Source organism: Podarcis melisellensis (genome assembly GCF_964234715.1).
Source record: "Podarcis melisellensis genome assembly, chromosome: 4".
Classification (NCBI taxonomy): Eukaryota; Metazoa; Chordata; class Lepidosauria; order Squamata; family Lacertidae; genus Podarcis; species Podarcis melisellensis.
In genome coordinates, this window is record NC_138531.1 from 33698064 (window position 1) to 33717997 (window position 19934).

Sequence of the window (19934 nt, forward strand, 5' to 3'; positions counted from 1 at the left end):
GGCTATCACCCCATTGCAGGAGAATTGTGTGTCCATTATTTTGGGAGCGGGTGGACAACATGCACACAAGAAGATACGTGTGTAAGGGTTAAGAATACCTACATATATAGTTCTGTAAACAAGTGTACTCCTAATAACAAAGGTTTGGGACCACATCTAGAGGACCACAAGTTCCCCATCCTTGTGTTATACATTCCTTTAAAAAACAAAGCGGGGTGCTGGTGGTATTTAATTTGGGTCCATGGCATAAGGGAAGCAGGGTTAACTGCTGTCACACAGATTCCGATGTGATTTAACTTTGCAGGTAGTAGTTTGGGGAAGGGGCATTTAAGTTGGAGAAAAAGATCCCCAGGGAAGACCTTTCACTCAATTACATAGTCCGCATCCAGATCAGAGGACCCTGTGGCTGCTATGGGGGGGGGGACAAAATATGTAGCTTCCTGATTTGTTCCTACTGTAAATATTCCTGGGCTGCAGGAAGCAAAGCTTACTTTGAGAAGCACCTGCCAGTCATAACTGAGCTTGGTTTTGCTTTGAACTCATTGTAAAGGAGGAAGAGGTCATAAGAAAAGGAAAGGTTGCTGCATTTATCTCTCGAATGGGATGCGGGAGGGTTGAAAATTGGATAGACGCCATGTAAGCAACAAGCCGTTTACCTTCCCGCCGGAGGGGTACCTATTTATCTACTTGCACTTTGATGTGCTTTCAAACTGCTAGGTAGGTAGGAGCAGGGACTGAGCAACGGGAGCTCACCCTGTCACGGGGATTCGAACCGCTGATCTTCTTATCGGCAAGCCCTAAGCTCTGTGGTTTAGACCACAGCACCACGCTGCTCTGGTTCACCAGAAGCAGCTTAGTCATGCTGGCCACATGACCCGGGAGCTGTACACCGGCTCCCTCAGCCAGTAAAGCGAGATGAGTGCCGCAACCCCAGAGTCGTCTGCAACTGGACCTAATGGTCAGGGGTCCCTTTACCTTTACCTTTAAGCAACAAGCCAACAAAAAATGACAACTGCATCAAACAAGTAGGTTTGAAAGAGTCCTCCCCCACCCTTTTCTTCACAGGTGGCAGAGCAATGCTATATGGGGCTACTCAGAAGTAAGCCCCACTAAGTAATGGGACTTGCTCTCAGGAAAATGTGTTTAGGAATGTAGCTTTAACTCTTGAGTAAGCATAGCAAGGTGGGACACATAGGTTTAATTTTTAAAAACCATTTTAAAAATGGTTGAATTGTTGCAGTTTCTTTCCAAACCAACAACCTCTGTTAGCATAAAAGGGTTTTTGTTTTGTTTTGTTAATTCCAGTTTCTCTAGATCTTCAGGAAATTCCACTTTCAACGGGATTTTGCTCTTGGTAATCTTAGGTGTACAAAACATATCTCTCTCTCTTAACCTTGCAATTAGATGCTTTCTTTGCATTCTTTATACATCTGCAGTGAGGGACAACTTTCCAGTGCTTCCATGTGCTACAGCCATTGGAAGATACATATATATTTGAAAGGGATTTTCCCATCCTGACATTTGTTATGACAGCAGGAATATGGAAGCCCATGCCTGAAAGACTTAGGAGCCTTTGGGTGCTGACAAACACTGCACCTCGTTTTTCCTGTCTTGCATATTGAATACGATCTGTTATCACCCACACAAACCAATCTGGATTGCAGGCAGGCAGGCAGTGGACCAGTTGGCTGCAGTCGTCTCCCATGCAGGCACCCTTAAAATAAATTGACTTGGATCCTAGGAACCTGGTGAGTGTTATCGCTATTTAATTAGATTTGCCCACAAAAAGGAAAGATAAATTTGTACTCTCTAGTCATGCTGGCCACATGACCTGGAAGCTGTACGCTGGCTCCCTCGGCCAATAAAGCGAGATGAGCGTCGCAACCCCAGAGTTGGTCACGACTGGACCTAATGGTCAGGGGTCCCTTTACCTTTAGTATGCTGCAAGATTTGATTTTAGGAAGTGAGTATGTGTGGGTTGCCATATTTCAAGAAGGCAAAATCTGGACACCAAAGTTGTTGAGCACTTCCTTGTTCTGTTTGCAAAAACCCAGACATTTTGCCAATTTAAAACAAATCCCCCCCGGATGGTAATGTTGCACTTGGAATCCCGGACATGTCCGGGACAAAACGGACAAATGGCAACCTTTTCTGGGTGTGTATCACTAATATCACTTCTAAAAAGTGATGCTGCTTTGGTTAATTAGTATAGGAGTACCGGTACCCTCCATTTCTTTAACGGACGTACGCAGTGGTCAGTCACTACAAAAAAATGAGAAATTGGCTATCATTTGCAAACCATTGATCTGGTGTAGTTACACAACATTATTTATTTATTCACTTGTTTTATTTATTGCATCCATATCCCACCTTTTCTCCAAGGAGCTCAAGGAGGTGTACGTGGTTCTCTGCTTCCTCATTTAATTCCCACAACAGCCCTATGAGGTAGGTTAGGCTAAGAGGCAGTGGCTGACGCAAGGTCACATCCAGTGAGCTTTATGTCCAAGTGGGGATTTGAACCCAGGTCTCCCAGGCCTAGTCCAACACTCTAACCACTACACCACACTGACTCTCTCATTTAGAAAGAATAAACAAACACAATGAGGCCTATAAATCCCACGCAGAAGTCCATCCTGGGAGAGGATAGCCTTTTAGTAGTGAAAGAGAATTATTGAATTGTCTAATAATCCAGCTTTGGTGCTCAGACCATGTTCCCAATGATCTTCACAGCTGCCTTAATAAGTTCTATCAATTGTTGTTCTTGACCATCTCGGATTGTTTTCATTTGATTTTTCATTCTGCATTGCTCAGGTGGAAAAACAGCTACCACCCATCCCCAGGCTTTCTCAATAGAAGATTATTGGACCTTGCTGTTGTGATCTGTTTCGTATGGTTTGAAAAGGATTGGGCAAGAACACAACAGCTTTCTTGGGAGGAGCAGCTACAACGCCCTACAACTATTTTTCTCTTCCCTTTGGGCTGGGAACCTGGAGACACACAAGAGTATATTAGTTCATGCACAACCCAAAAAATTAATCGGGTCGTCCTCAGTTGAGAAAGTGGCTGCTTTGAACACTGTACGGTAAGATCAGTATGACTTTCTTATTAGCTTTCTTAATTGAAATTGTAACTGTGTTAGGGGTAAACTGTAGTTTCCAGCATACACTGGAGGAAATTGTGTGCTATAAAAGCACAGCTTGGGTGTGAGTATTCTACTGGATATTTTTACTTACCTGGGAGGAAGGTGGTCAAAGCCACATAGACGCAAAGGTGCAAATGATCTGAAATAAATCAGACAGAATAAATAATAATTTGGAGCAAATATCAGAGCTGGAAATGTGAATTTCAGCTATCTACAGGCTGTATTGTTTGTTTATTTTGCAACATTTATATACCTCTTGATTTTAATAAAACCTCAAAGTGGTATATACCATGGTCCTTTTGTATGTATGAACACCCTGCAGAACAATATTACTGCCTTAGTTCATAATTCAGCAGATGAGAACAGAGTTTTAGGATTAGAATCTAAGAAAATTACGGGTAATTAAGAGCCAATGGGAACTGCACAGGATGCAGCACTTAGGAAACCAGGAGGAACTGAAGAAGCCTATTGTGAACATGTGTAAATGTTCAATTACTAATTTCCAAATAGAATTTAATCATTACACAAAATGTGTAATGTCATTACACAAGGCTGTCAGTATAGCGTTGGTGGTGGTGTGTACATGAGAGTAGAGGACAAGTTCTTGGTAAAATGTGATGGTAGAAAAAGATGACCTGTCATCAAACAGCAATGATATAACTCAAGAGCTTTCCAGACTGTGTGTTGCGGCACATTTGTGTGTCAGCTACAGTGTGTAGGTGTGTGATGAGAATGCTCCCTGCACTCCTCCCGGGGCTGAAAAGGGGTTAATTTAACCTCCAGTTTGCTAGTAAAACTGAATTACTGTGTTCCAAAATGATGCATGTCTAAAATGTGTGTCACCAACATGAAAAGTTGGGAAAGCTCTGATAGAACTGCTTCTGTCCCTCTGTGCTGTTGCTTGCCCACTTCTCTTACCTGCTTGGATAAATGAGATTCCAGGACTGCTCTTAAGCAAGTGCCTAAAGGGAATCTGCCAATAGGATCATGGTGGGAATGGGTTGGGGATTCAGTAGTACCTCAGGTTAAGTACTTAATTTGTTCCGGAGGTCCGTTCTTAACCTGAACTGTTCTTAACCTGAAGACCACTTTAGCTAATGGAGCCTCCACAATTTCTGTTCTTATCCTGAAGCAAAGTTCTTAACCTGAAGCACTATTTTTGGGTTAGCGGAGTCTGTAACCTGAAGCGTATGTAACCTGAAGCGTGTGTAACCCAAGGTACCACTGTATTTGTTTGTTTATTTGTTTATTCTGTTTCATAAAATTTATACACCGCTTAATTGAAAAATAAAAAAAACCAAAGTGGTTTACAAAAGATAAAACATGCAAAAGTTAAAATACTAAAGCAGATTTAAATTATCTCAATTTCCTAAGCATCTGGGTAGGCTTGTCTAAACGGGAATGTTTTTAGCAGGCGCCAGGGGGAGAAGAGTACAGCGAAGACGCCTGCTTAATCTCAATAGGCAGGGAGTTCCAAAGGGTATACACTGCCACAGTAAATGATGTTCTTACGTAAGTGGAACGGGTATTATGTGACACCTTTGGAAGTGCTAGTTCCGCTGGTCAAAGCGATTGAATGGGCACATGGTTGTATTTTCTTCCATTGCATCATGAGTTTTAAAAGAGGCACATCCAGGTTTCATGATTGCAACCCTGAGTACTCAACACATTAAAAAGTTTCTTCCTGAGGGGTCCAGATTGCCACCAGAGTTATGTGGGTCTGTGTGTGGGTCTGAATGCCTGGTGAGAAATAAAAACGAACAGTTGACCTTTACATGTCACAATAAACCATGGTTTACTATGAATAAGCCAGTCTTGTCTACTTTGCTCTTCCCGGCTGGCATGTCAGAGAAACAAAACACATATGAAAAAATGGCGAAACTTAACAGAAGAATAAGAAATCAAGGTAACAAACTTTATAAACGAATAGAAATGGTTTCTTGAATATTTACAGATAAATTGCAAACAGATAAAAACATTAGCAGAGTTATTGTAATAATCTGCAGTTTTATGAGAATATATATTTAAAGTAGATAATTAAATGAGCAGATTAAATGAATTTGGATATGCAGAAAATGTTAAAAAATAAATTTAAGGAACTGCAGAAAGAGGGTGAAGGAAGTCAAAATCTGAAATGTTAAATTGATTGTAAATCTAATTAAATGTATAAACTTGAAAAGTATAAATAGAAACTGGGCATCATGGTTTGTTTCACTCTGTGGCTAAGGTGTGTAGCTGAGGCTCATTAATTGTGGTTTGTTTGAGCAGAACAAACCCCAAGCCTCTATTTGGACATAATTTGGATCATAGTTTGTTACGCGTTAGTGGGAAGGAACTGCAAGAAGTTTTGGCACATTTACAGTAACCCATCAACCATGGTTTACCATGACTTGCCAACTGGGCTAACTGTGAATGCTTAGTGCTCTCCTTGAGGCCTTCACCTCCCTTCTGAAGCCCACCTCAGCCAATGTTTCCCTTCAGGAAAATGTTACTGCTCAGCTGTATCCCATGACTGGCATTATGGAACAGGCTATTGTGAAAAGCCTCTGGAGTTATGCCATGCCTCTGGATTCATGTGACTGCTGACTCACTCTAAAACGTTATCAGCAGACTTCCAAGTGCAGATAAGATCAGCTGTTGCATCTTTTTAATTATATTTTAAGTTGATTTGAGTAGGCTGGCCATTTTAAAAATTCATGTATCTGTAGTAAACTTGGGAGTGCAGGTGTCAGAACACAATGAGTCAGTTTAAGGAGCTGCTTCAATTTAAGCAGGGGTTGAGCTAGAACATGGTCATGTGCTGAACATTGCTTTTGGGTTTCCTTCATAGCTCGATACCTTAATTCACTGCTTCTTGCCTTTTCTGTTGCCTGAAAGGCACTAGGAGGTTCTCCAAGAATATATTGGCATTCTCTTTTCCAAGCCAAGGCTATCCGCAGGCGTTGAGAAAAGCAACGTTATTCTGCACACGGGTAATTGCTAATCTCAGGCTACTATTCTACACTGAGGTACTAGGGTACCTGCATCCACATCAGTTCTTGCCTAACTCAAGGAAGATAAAAAAAATATAACAGAATGTGGCAGTCAGGTGTCTGTGATGCAATCCTTGTTTGCTGATTTGGCATGGAAATTACCATTTCACAAGGACATGGATTGAAAATAAGGTGCTCAAAAGCACACAGTGCAAAAAATAAAATAAAAATTAGGACACAGGCGGGCTATGAGCAGCCAATTCAAGTCCTGCCCACCTCCCTCCACTGCCAGTGGATCAGCCATCAACTGGGCAGTGGGTGGGAATAGTAATATTCCCATCCCATGTTGCAAAGCAGCTTAGGGACAGCAGTCAGTTTTGGGGGTGCATCAGGAGTGATGTTGGAGGCCTCCATGGCTCCTGAACCATCCAATATAGCCGTTCCCATGTTGTTAATCTCCCTACCTGCCCCAGAATATCCTATGGAACCTTATTGTCCAACTCATGGTTGAACAGCTATGCAATGACTGTGTCTATGTGAATTTTTTTTTTTGTGTGTGTGTGTGAGAGAGAGAGAGAGAGAGAGAGAGAGAGAGAGAGAGAGAGAGAATGTGAGTGTTTGTGAGGTGGAAGGGTGTGCCAGGGAGGAGGGGGGGGGAATTTTTAATACCATTTTAAATTTTTTTTTAAAAAAATATAATATCTGGAATCCCTATAAAATAAATAACAGCATATCTTATTTGAAAAAACCCTCATTTGTTTATCAGTTTTAGCATTTTTTCATTCTATTTAATTTAAGCTTTTCATAACAAAACATTTGTTAGCGTCATTGACAAAGATCATTCTCATAACTCACTAGTGTTGTAACCAAAGCATGACCACCTCCATCTTTGTTATAACTGAAGCAGGACTAACACCATCTTGTTGCAGGTTGACACCATAATCATATATCCTCTTTGTAATCATGCTGAAATGCAAGCTTAAGAGAGGGAAAGAGAAAGTGCAAGACACAAGGGGTGTGTAAAGGAAAGTTTTAAGAGCGTGCAAGGGCAGGACCTTTAAAACATGGTTATAAACAGGAAAATGCCTAGCTAGCTGAGGTTGGAAACATCCGTCTTTGTGGTTAAGCTGGGAGTAAGGCTTTATCACTGGGTGTCTTGCATGTCTATTCTGTATGAATATAAAATGTCTGTGCCCCCACTTTGGGCAAAAGATTCCTGCATTGCAGGGGATTGAATGATCCTCGTGTTCCCTTCCAACTCTACAGTTCTATGATTTTATGAAAAGCTGTATGTAAACAGAGATCAGGGCCCAGCCTCTGTTCGCCTTCTCTGATTGCTTGCTGCAACCTTTCCTGTTTGAGCAAGAAATAAAACTGCCTTTAGCGGAGAATTCTCGGGTGACACTCGTCGCTGCTGGTAAGTGCTTTAAATCAGCATAATACCCTATTTCATTTCGAAATGAATATCTAAATTAGTTTGATTACTTTTAGGATTAGTTTTTAATCGTGTACAGAAACAAGAAAGGGAGACGCAAACCACAGTATTTGAATATATTATGTATTCATATATATGAGAGAGAATATCTTTCCCTAAAAGAATTCTGGGCACTGTAGTTTACCGCTTGCAAAGTTACAATTCCCAGCAACGTTTAACGAACTACAGTGCCCAGAATTCTCTGAGGGCAAGAATGTGCTTTATAGCATGTACGCGGTCTGTTTTCTTTGCCACAGGTCATCATGTCTTCTATTAAAATCGAGACTGTTGTGAAGCAGAAGAACAGGATGGGGGAGTGCCCTACATGGGAAGAAAGGGAGAATTCCCTTGTATACGTAGACATCAATTCACAGAAAGTTTGCCGCTGGAACTCAGTCACCAACGAAGTTCAGTGTGTGTCTGTGGGTAAGGAAATAGCGTTTTTCCTTTTATTTTGTGGAATTGTTTTGGCTTTGAAGAATCAACTCCTGAGGCATGATTTTCTCAGCCAAGGATTGTGACAGCGAGGCAGATGCAGGCCCCCTTCAGACCCAGGTTGTTTTGCGATCTTTCCTCAGTGTTACCACATTATTGCCCTCCGAAGGGGCACTCTTGTGCTGTAGCACAACAGAAGTAGGACAACCCCCCCCCCAAAAAAAACCCATTTGGATGGCGGAATAGATTTCATCAGAGAGATGGAAAAGGGGTTAAATAGGCTTGCTTTGGCCTTGTGCTATAAGCACGAAAGCCCTGGAGTGGGGGTGGGGTAACGCAGCCTCTTTATTTTGCTTTGTGCTCATGATGATATTGGGACAATTATATGTTATCGTGCTCTCAATACTGTGTGTGCCTGCAAATGTTTTGGGTAGGCAGCCTACCATTTTGTTTCCAGTCAGTGCACATCTTGTAGTAATAATAATGATAATGATAATAATTTATTATTTATACTCCGCCCATCTGTCTGGGTTTCCCCAGTCACTCTGGGTGTTTCCCAACAGAATATTAAAAACATGATAAAACATCAAACATTAAAAACTTCCCTAGACAGGGCTGCCTTCAGATGTCTTCTAAAAGTCAAATGGTTGTTTATTTCCTTGACATCTGATGGGAGGGTGGTCCACAGGGAGGGTGCCACAACTGAGTAGGCCCTCTGCCTGGTTCCTGTAACCTTGTTTCTCACAGTGAGGGAACCGCCAGAAGGCCCTCAGAGCTGGACCTCAGTATCCGGGCTGAAGGATGGGGGTGGAAACGTTCCTTGAGGTATACTGGGCTGAGGCCATTTAGGGCTTTAAAGGTCAGCACCAACACTTTGAATTGTGCTCAGAAACGTAACTTCCTCAAGTCCCATTGTGCAACAGTGCCAGAGTGCTCCTGCAAATAGCAATAATGCAATAACACAGGGGAAGCATAACAACTACTGGAGTGGTATGATATGTGAATGTTCCAGTACAAATCCATCACTAATGCAGAGTTATTGCGACCATGACATGTTGCAGACTTGCCATGCCAAAACGAAAACCAACCCAAGTCTGGAATGGGATTTGTGGAATGGACACTTAATATAGTTTGAGTTTATTGCTCCATTGTCTCCAATCACATGCTGGCTGCAGAGATGGGAATTGTGGCCCAAAGCTTCTGGAGAGGCCCACAGTGACTCTTCCCCAAACAGGCTTCATTTCTGCATGGGAGCACTTCTTCATCAAGGGTGCTCAGTGTATTTTGCCCTGGTTTGTAAACTTGTCTGTTCTTTCCCTGCCTGCAGACGCTCGTGTTGGCTCAGTAGCCCTTCGCAAGTGTGGTGGCTACGTGATCGCTTTAGGAAGAAAGTTTGCTTTCTTGAACTGGGAAGATCAAGTAGTCACTGATATTTCTGAAGTGGAACAGGATAAACCAAACAACCGATTCAATGATGGAAAAGTAGACCCAAGGGGTTCTTTTTATGCAGGTATATATTTGATCTGAATGCAATTGTATGCTGAGCTCAGTTTAGATAGCTCCAATGAGTTGGAATGTGTCTAAAAATTCATGAAACTGATTAATCTATATTAATACATTTGTGTATACAATAATGGTCTCTAAAATATTGCATTATAGTAGTACTATAGTAGCAGGGTAGACATAGGGTGGTATACAAATTTAAGAAATAACAATAATAGTCAATTCTGCATACAGTATAATGACCAGGATTACACCCAAGTATGCAAATTATTGATGGCAACAATCAAAATTGCCCAAGCAGCAAAAAAAAATTAAATTAGAAGTATGATAATATCCATAATATATATGTAAAATAAACAACAGAGTAGTATCCAGTCTGAGAAGTTGAAAGCTTGCTAACTTGTTTAGGGAAGTTTTAATATTTAATGCTATATTGTTTTTAACACTTAATTGGAAGCCGCCCAGAGTGGTTGGGGAAACTCAGCCAGATGGGCGGGGTATAAATAATAAATTTTTATTATTATTAACTATTTTTGGTTGAGCCAAATAAAAAGTACTGGCCTCCTGTGGATTTTAGCCTATTTATATAGGGTTACTTCCACTCATTTATGGAGAGAGATTATGAATGTAGATGTAATGACTTTCAAATAATTGAGGTTTACGTAACAATTCCCTGCATTTTAATGATAGTCTCCATGTTAATTTTTATTAGAGCCAGTTTCAGTATACTAAAAGAGCCAGTGACAGAAACAAATCTAAACGATTATCTGTTTACCAGTAAAACCATCCCAGACTATTGGAAGAGGTGCATCAGTTTCTCTATTCTTCAGAGGCAACTGGACAAGTGACTGAAATATAGAGGCAGTAAACATTTTTTCAAACTGCTAATGAGAATGAAAAATCATTTTCTGATCAAAGTTTAAAAGTAAAATAGTATTCCTCAGGTTTGTTTGTTTTTAAAATTGCAAATGTGAAACTGTTTACGCTTTAACTAAAACACATGATGTATTACTATAATTCAACCTCTCACCACAGGTCTAGAAAGTAGCTAATTAAAAATAAAAGACCAGGTAGCCTATCTTTTGTTTCAGCTAAATTGGCAGGGTTTTTAATTTTTTAATTGTTTGATGTAAATTTTAATGTTCATAGTAAAGGCTAGAAATCCAGCGTTAGTCATGCTCAGAAGAGATGCATTGAAATTAACAGATTTAAGCTACTTAACCTCCTGGAATATCAGTAAGTAAGAAGACTGGCAAACGGGGAGGTGGTTGAGGGCACTGTGAGGTTGGTGCTTCATGCAATGGAGCCGCTTCCATTGCATGATGTATGATGAGGGCTATATATATATATATATATATATATATATATATATATATATATGGCTACAATCTTCAACGCACTTGAGTGAGTCCCATCGTACACAATGGGACTTACACCTGAGCAAACGTAGGATTTGCTCACTAAAGGCTGCTAGGAAAGCTAGGAGGTCATTAGACAGGTGGTGTTGTGGGACTAGTCAAGTGATTGACCTTTGGGTGGGATCAGTGCTATTTGTGCATTTTAAAGAGGCCCTTCGGTAGAGAATTACCTGACCTGTGCCTCTGCTGACCACCCCTAGGTACCATGGCCGAAGAGACAGCACCTGGAGTCAGAGCAAGGCAGCAGGGGGCTCTTTATACTCTTTTCCCTGATTGTGGTGTCGTGAAGCAGTTAGAGAAGGTGGACATCTCCAATGGGCTGGAGTGGTCACTTGATCACAGGACCTTCTTTTACATCGATAGCCTGGCCTATGCCGTGCAAGCCTTCGACTATGACATGCGAACAGGAATGATTGGTAACATTCTTCTTCAAACTGTTTATTGCAACAGCTAAAGAAATACTTGGTAGTAGATTGGTAGGCAACCCTATCCTTTGGGGTAGCCAATGTGAAGCCTTGCAGATATTGTTGGACTACAACTCCCATCATCCCTGACGATTGGCTATGCTGGTTGAAGTCCAAACTCTGGAAGAGGGTGCCACATTAGTCACCCCTATTACAGACTGCACCTTTTCTTTCCATTATATGCCATATTGTCACATATGGCATTTTTCTTTACTTAATAACGGAAAACAACTATATATTGAACAGACAGATGTTTATTTCTCATAAACACACACATCTGTTTTTGGCCCTGGGAAGCAACAGTAAAGTGCTAAGGATGTGTTAGTGTCTTAAAATCCAACTCAGCATGAAAATCAAATTTTTTTTGCATTTGATTCTCGTCTCAACTTGTTCCTATCTGCAGCAGACGGAAATATGACATGCTCTCAGCTTTAAGCAAATGAGAGATGTGATTTGGTTAAAACCAAAACATTTTTGTTGTTGTTGTTCACTAATATTTTGTCATATTTAATGATGTCTCACTCCTTTTGTGCACACCCTATTTTGTTTTCGTGTGCCATCATTTTTAATGCCTTAGGGCCCTCAAAATATGGAAGTGGCTGAGGGCTCTCTGGACCTCTGAAACGGAATGTCCCTGATCATTGAACATGCCGCTCAAGGCTGGGAGCAGGACCACAGGCATTCAAAGACTTGGCCAGTACTCACTGTGAAATTGAGTGTGTGCGCATGCACACACCCACACACCCCAAGCAAGCCCCATAACTTTTTTTTGCAATTTGCCTTGTTTCTAAAATGTGGAAAATTTGAAAAGCACAACAGACAGTACAGTCTGCATAAAAATAAGCACTTGAATGCTGATTGCCTTATTCTTTATGCAGATTGTTGCAGTTGCAGGCCTGTGTACAAGCTGGAGAAAGAGGAGGCGATGCCTGATGGGATGTGCATCGATAGAGAAGGGAAACTCTGGGTGGCCTGTATTGATGGTGGACGAGTGATCCGCATCGACCCTGAAGCAGGTAAACGATTAATGAGGACTCTGCATTTTTGATCCCCAAAGGGCGGCGGGGGGGGGGGGAGGAGGTAGAGATAGAAGAGATCACAAATGGAGCACTTTTATTTGACTAACTCCAGTTTAGTGACCTCTTTAAATATTTACAGGCATCATTAAATGTCTGGAAATACTTGTCTGGATTAAACGCAAGGGAGATTCTCTGCCGATTTGGGGTCATTAGTTCACCTTCTGCTGGAGTGAGCTGAGTCAAGACAAGTCTACAGACTATGAGAGGCAAATATATGTGGTTTTTTTTAAAGGATGTCACCCAACAGTGAACCCTAACAAATGGCCAGTACCTGTCACCTGCACATAAAAAACTATTTCATACCAGTGTACAGGGCTTTCAAAAACATAGTTGTGTCTCCTGTATGTTCACCCTTTTAACATTTATGCTGTATGTCCATGCTAAAGCATAATGAGTGAATTGCTCCTGAGTTATACACTCTTTGGTTTATCAAGAGATTTTGGATATCACAATATTACTGATATCACAATATTACTGCAAAACAGCTAAAATGAGTGCTATTTGGGCTAACCATGTGGCTGTCCCTTTTAAACCTCAGGACCCTATGCAAATTATTTGAATGTTTGATATATGCCTCAGAATACCAGCCATGCATGTGTGTTTTGTTTTGTTTGTGTGTTTTCCAATCACTGTCTGTGAGGGAAGGGATTTTAGGGTTCCAGTAAAAATCAGAGCTCCTCGACCCATTTTTAATGAAATAAAAAATGGATATATACCTGCATGTTACACATTTAGCATAATAAGGAAGTAGGTGATCAGCATTGAGTAACAATTGACTTGTTATGCCCCCCCCCATACTTTTGTTTTGGTTGTCCTTTCAACTACTTTCACGCAGGAAAAAGAATTCAGACTGTCAAGATGCCTGCTTCCAGGATCACATCTTGTTGCTTTGGAGGGAAAGACTATTCAGAAATGTATGTCACTTCGGCCTACGATGGACTGGATAGCAATGCACTGGCCAAGGAACCCCAGGCTGGGGAAATTTTCAAGGTAAACAATTTGAGCTTTGTAAAATGAACCAAGCATAACATTCATTCAGCAGAATGTGAATAATGTAAAAAATTAGTTTGTAAAACTGCAGAAAGGTGGGTGTTGAAATCCCCTTCTCCTGGCCCAGCAGAGTTTATGATAGTAAACATGGTGTGGCTTGAATTTTCAAAATTTCTTAGGCATTTGTGTTGACAGTTCACTCAGAAGGAATCGGGACTCTGTCCTTTTTTCTGTGCTCTGTCTTATTTTCTGTAGTTGTCCACAGTTGCCTTCCTGTCTCCAGGAATATCTAGCGTCCTAGATGAGCTTCTAATAGGCACTTTGTCTGGGCTCCAGATTCCAGACTGCTCACTGCTGCTATGATATGTACATGTGTGTGCATGCGTGCATGCATGCACACTAACAAGGCCTTGGCAGTTCACCTGTACCTAGCCTGAGGCCTAGGTGAACCCAATGGAGCAGCTGATGGTCTAGCAGTTTGCCATTGTTATGAGAATTATAAGGTCTAAGATGTTGATAAATGTACCAGGCAGACACATGCATAAATATATAAGCCACATGTCTGAAACTGTACACGAAGAAAACAGTCCTGAAACCATGTTGACTCTCCCAAATTGACCTCAAATATTTCTCTGCAAGGAGGAAGGAATTCAAAAAAGCTTTCTCATTGTCTTTGGACTGTAGGGGCTTACACCTCCCTTTTCTAATACAGTCTGGCAAGTATCTGTTAAGCTGAACACACTATCAATATGCATATGAGATTCAGGAAGTGAGTATTTACCATCACAAAAGAATGGCCAGACTGCCCAGAAAATGCAATGAGTGACCATGATCAGGTATCTGGCAGACAGAATTTCTGCTGTAGACAGCCTCCTCTGCTGTTGACCGCCTCCTTCTGTGATGTATGTATGATGTTTCAGTGGGGTGGCCTTGAGCTACAGGTCTATATGAGGGCTTGCACACCATTGTTCTGGGTTCCTCCCTCCCTCCTGCATGGGTGTGTGTGTGTTGAGTACCCCGTTGCAACAGTTTAATAAAGATCAGGCTTACTAGCTGCTTTGCTTCTCAATATTCTCTGGATGGCCTCTGTTATTTTTTCCTACCAATAGGGAACATACATAAGGACTCTGTACGGGCTCTTGGGTACCCCATAAAGGAAAAAGGAGCAGGTTTCCCCCCCCTTATAACACCTTGATTTTCCTATTTCCTAAAAACCTCCTGTTCTAAGCAGTGACTGGTGATTCATATCTGCCTGCCAAATGTGGCACGAATGGATAGGCCAAGCTACGGATCAGTGCATGCAGTGACAGATCAGATGATGAAATCATGTCCCGGTGATGGACTACTCCCCAGCCCCCTCTCCCACCAGCCTGCACAAACACACAGACACACAAACTCTCTCTTTAACTCCCAGTTTAGAAAGTTTGGGATGTAGCCTGCAGTGACACTTACAGCACCCCCTCTAAGTGCCTTAGCTAGCAATCTGTGACTTATTTCTTGTTCTCTGGCAGATAACAGGACTGGGTGTGAAAGGCATCCCACAGAACTACTTCACTGGTTGAATATTTATATGTGCTTGATATTCAACCCAGCCAGAAGCCATGGTGGACAACAAGAGAAGCATGAATTTCAAACCTGTATGCTTATCTGAAGGCTACTTATATATCCTTTATGTACTGTAATGTTCCATAACTGGTTCCCCCCCTTCTCCATATGTTTGTTTTTTATGTTCTCCCCCCCCCCCCCCCAAATAGGACAAATGGCAGCTTAGGACTGTATGTGAACGTTAGGATTTTCAGTGGTTCCCCATCAAGCAAGGATCAACTTCCTCTATTTCTTCCTTTGTACAAGCAGAGAGCAGTTTGTAGCGTCTGCTTGCCAAAAGGTCACATTCGCTTTCCAGTAGCAATTTCCATTTTAATTCCCTTGATTAATTTCATTAGAATTATTACGAGTAAAATTGGCCTCTGCGGACAGACCTATGTTAATACGAAAGAAAATTATTCTGAAAACTGTACAAGTTGATCCTGTTAACCTGCTCTGGGAAGGAGGGAGGTGTGTCTGTTTCCCTACAACTGATGTTTAGATTAAAAGTTATTGAGTGAATTAAATTACAGTGCATGGAAATGAATAACTATAGAAATGAGCAAGGGTTTTGTCAGCAAGGGCTGTAATTCAGCTTGTAATTAAAAGGATTTGCATTTTAAACATGACTTGATAGTTCAGCTGTTATTCCAATAAACTCATGTAAATGTCAAGAATAAACTAATATTAATTGGCTGGTAACTGGGCAGGTCTGTGAAAAGTAGGTGGCAGATATAGGAGACAGTCTCATCACAGGTGAAGGGCAAACGGGCATGATACATCATGAGACATGGAGTGTGTGTCAGTAAACGAGGGGAATTAAGACTGAGAGCTGAGTGGGGGGTGCTCGTGTAATCTCACTGTATACAAGTTATACAAGTGACAATAAAGTATTTCAATTTCAATTAGTTATAATTTCCTTTAAAATTAAAAAGCAGCTGGTGTTTCCTGCTTCTCATCTGAGAGAATTTTCAACTGTATGTTCTTTGCCCTCAGTTAGATTTAGGGACAGCACCTGTCTGCTCATAGCAGCAGAGCTCTGGAGAAAACATCACAAGGGTGCAAAGCTTGATTCTGCTACGTTTTCCTTACTTATAAGTAATGTAAAGAACTCTGTCACATTTTCTTTCCAGTGGGTTTCCCCCCTCCTGCAACTTGCATGTGTGGTTTTCATTTAAGTTGTTATGAAGTTATTATGAAGAACGTTTTGGAATATTGGAGTGGGGTGAATATCTTCCAACTTTGGTGAAATTATTTTAATTGGATATATATATATATAACTTGTCACCTAAGTGGGGTTCAATGCTGCTGAGATATACTTGTGAGAAAATGGATTTTTCCAGCTCAGCTTTCCCCCTCAGCAATAAACAGCCTTGTATTAAAATTTCCCCCTGAATCATGGTAGCAAGATTGGTACCATATAAGGTATCATCTACCTGGTGCTGTTTTAGGCCTGCAGGGTGATAAGAGACTGCAGTATGAAATTTCTGAACAAGGAGGATCATATGAGGACATGAATTTGGGTGCAAATTTTTTAATAAGAAAAATCACACCCACTGTGTGTTAATTGGTTCACCACTGCTAGGATATCAGTGTTAACGACTACCATTTTTTTAAAAATAATATTTTATTAAGTTTTAGGAATAACAACAAGCAGGAAAAAAACCCACATAGAGTTACAAAGTACAAAAAATACAAACATTTAACTTATAAAAAAAACAAAAAAACAAAACACACTAAAATAAAAATAAAAATCCCTCTTTTTAAATTCTCATCTTTGATTCACTTATTTTCCTGACTTCCTCACATCTCCCTTTTTTGTATCCCTTTTGAAAATTAATTCAGCAAATTCATATCCAATTAATTTATCTATTATCAATCCAATCTTATTTTTAACCTTGTTGCTAGAACCCCTTCAGTTCATTTCAATGTCATCAACATTCAAAAATTCTACAATGTTTCTGTAAATAAGTTTTAAATTTCCTCCAATCTTCTTCCACCAACTCTTCTCCCTGGTCTCGGATTCTGCCAGTCATTTCCGCCATTTCCATGTAGTTCATTACTTGCATCTGCCATTCTTCCAGAGTGGGTAGGTCTTGTGTCTTAACGACTACCATTTTGTGCATGACCACTGCTGATTATATACTGTAATTATTGCTGGCTCTTGATCTCTGCATTTCATTTTCCTCTGACCTCACTGTTTACAATCTATCCCCCAAACCATGTGCATATATAGACCTGCAACCAGGGGCATACCTAGGGTGCAGGCCCAGGCGTTGTGGGGCTGGGGGTGCAAAAATAGTGCCTCTCCACTCTTGCTCTAAGTGGCTAGGAGCCTGTCTGCCCGTCTGTGTGCTCCCTGGGCTACTCCAGGGCTGCTTGGGCCAGTTGGGCAAGGTGAACAGGTTCCTTTGAGTGCCTTGACAGCAGAATCCGGTTGCCAGCGTGGGCCATTGCAGCAGCTCCCCCCCAGTTGGTGCTATTAGAAGTGTGAGTGAGTTTCTGGTCCATGGTGTCTCCTGGTTTTGGAGGCGCCGATTCAGCTCCTCACAAGGGAGCCTGGGTATACCTCTGCCTGCAACTCAGAGCAACACTGAAATGGACTGTAGTCTTAAGGTGCCCGAGACACTTTGTTGTTTTTGCTGCAACAGATGAAGACAGCTACCCTTCTGGAAAGCATTTATTTTTTTGTCACAGATGGAATTATGGCACCATGTCCTTCATGAATATCACAGATAATCTTGTATAGTCATCCAAGGTCAGCTTTGATGCAGAGCTCTGTGGCATAATATCAGCCTAGCAGAAACTCAATCACTTTCTCCCTCCACGCTGGATAAATAAACTTTGAAGAAAGTTGTGAGGTCACTCAGGTTTTTGCGTGTCTGAAAGTCACAAGATGTTAACTGCATGTCTGTGCTTTAGTAGTTGTTCTCCATTTTCCCCAGCAGAAAATGCCACTAGAATATATTTCTGTAGTTATCCAGGCAAAGAATGGCAGCTTTGTCTTCTTCTTTTTTAAGCAAGTATTTTTTAAAAACCAGGAACCATGAAGCTTTGGCCTTCTGGCTGTTGTTACACTACAGAAGGAAGTAGACAATTGTGGTGGGCTGCTGGTGCTCAGCTGACCATCCTCCAACTGAGTCACTGCTGCACCCCTGACCCCACTTACCTGGGAGTAAGCCCCATTGACTTCAATAGGACTTATTTCTGAGTAATCAGGATTAGGACTGCACTGTAAGTCACCTTGGCCATTAGCAGCACAAAGCAATTGCCTCACACAGAAGGCAAGCATGCTTGTCAATTTCATGTGTACAATGTCTTGTCAGTTTCTTTCTTTTTCCAAAAGAGAGAGAGAGAGATAACTATGTGTCACAGCGATAATGCACACATCCAGCCTTCTTAACCAATCCATGGATGGGCCAAAGATCTTAAGAGGTTTATCAGGAAAAGACAATGGAGGTAGCCAGGCAGCCATGGAAAGGACCACAAATCAGTTTGCAGTTAAATGGTTGGGGTGTGGAACAGGGGCAGAGGAAGGGGGTGTGGTGGGGGCGGGCTGCCCTGGATGTCACCACTGAGGGGGGGGGGTGACAAAATGCTGAGCTGGGCATGCAGCGCACCCGAGCCACGCGTCTCTCCTGGGCATGACACGGTGGCTTGGGCGCCCGCAGGCTCCACTCTGCCCCAAATGGTCCGCCTGCCGCCTCCCCCTCAGCTGTAGGGTGGCTGAGTGGGAGGAAGCAGGCAGGAGCATGGGGCATCCTGCCCCGACTCACCATGCATAGGGCACATGCGTTGCCCCAGGCGCCCAATCGGCTTGCTCTGCTGCTGGTGTGGAAGGAAACAAAGAGCGACGATGCATTTGAGACATAATAGTTTTGTTCTACAGGGGATACACAAGTGGCAGGGGTGCCCTGGGAATGCAGATTGGCAATGATGGTACAAGATACAAGTTTTGGAAAAAGAAATAAGTGAAAAACCAATCTGATAGCGCTGTTCTCTTTTCTCCAGAGCCAGAAAGTGTTGAAACAGCTGGCAGGGAAATGATTTGTAATGGGGAAATGGTTAGGAGAGAAAGGATTATGCAGTTATTCTCCCTAACCATTCCCAAATATATCCCCTTGTGACTGTTTTTCTTTATGCAGCAGCAACAGGAGGGGGGAGATTGTTATGTGCTTCTGTTGCACAGAGTCTAATCTGGTTCTTTAGTTATCAGGTCTCTCACACACAAAAACTCAATCCCTTTCAAGACGTGAGCGCCCTCATGTGGCTTTCAGTCAAGCTACTGGCAGTAATGGCAAAGGTTGAGATCTACTGAGTTATGATAAACTGGAGGCTATATTCAAATTAAACTGGTTTTATTCGAAACAGTTCTGTTGTCCAGGGGAGACTAAAAAACAGTCTTCTGTGTTAATATAAAATACTTTTCTCAAAGGGACAGATTACTTTCCTAACACCAGGGAAGTTTTATTTTTATTAAAAGAGAAAACTTTTCTATACATTTTAAAAAATATATTTATGCCATAAGTCTATCTGACCAGAATTACTTACGTCTCTCAGGAAACACTTAACCAATGCCTCATTATTTGCAAACAAGGTGAATGGCTCTTCACAAAAGACTCAAGTTATCTTCCTCACTATTGGCATGAATTAGTTTCGTTAATTTGTCAATGGAAACTCTTCATTTATACCCTGCTTCTAGTGGAATTAAAGGGTGTGTTTGAAATATTAATATCTTTATAACTCACCTGACATGTTCTTAAGTATCAGATACCTTTTGAAACTAAAAATTTAGGCAAAGCATCCTCTTGAAAGAAATGCAAAAATATAGATGAATGCCTTAAGAATAAACAAAGGATTGTAGCTACTTTAT

The 19934-nt window shown here is 41.5% G+C and overlaps 1 protein-coding gene across 3 annotated transcripts; it reads left to right on the plus strand.

The window, feature by feature from the left end:
• Positions 1 to 1650: 1650 nt before the first annotated feature.
• LOC309367947 (regucalcin-like) lies at positions 1651 to 15742 on the plus strand. Of its 3 annotated transcripts, XM_081907706.1 has the most exons (8): positions 1651 to 1748; positions 2812 to 3082; positions 7846 to 8014; positions 9351 to 9533; positions 11145 to 11360; positions 12287 to 12424; positions 13323 to 13477; positions 14989 to 15742. In XM_081907706.1, the coding sequence occupies exons 3-8, from the start codon at positions 7852 to 7854 to the stop codon at positions 15037 to 15039; spliced, it is 906 nt and encodes a 301-aa protein (XP_081763832.1). In that variant the 5' UTR covers positions 1651 to 1748; positions 2812 to 3082; positions 7846 to 7851; the 3' UTR covers positions 15040 to 15742. The 3 variants fall into 3 exon arrangements, with proteins under 3 accessions (XP_081763832.1, XP_081763834.1, XP_081763833.1); XM_081907708.1 differs by lacking the exons at positions 1651 to 1748; positions 2812 to 3082 and adding an exon at positions 7388 to 7531; XM_081907707.1 differs by lacking the exons at positions 1651 to 1748; positions 2812 to 3082 and having other exon boundaries at positions 7781 to 8014.
• Positions 15743 to 19934: the final 4192 nt, after the last annotated feature.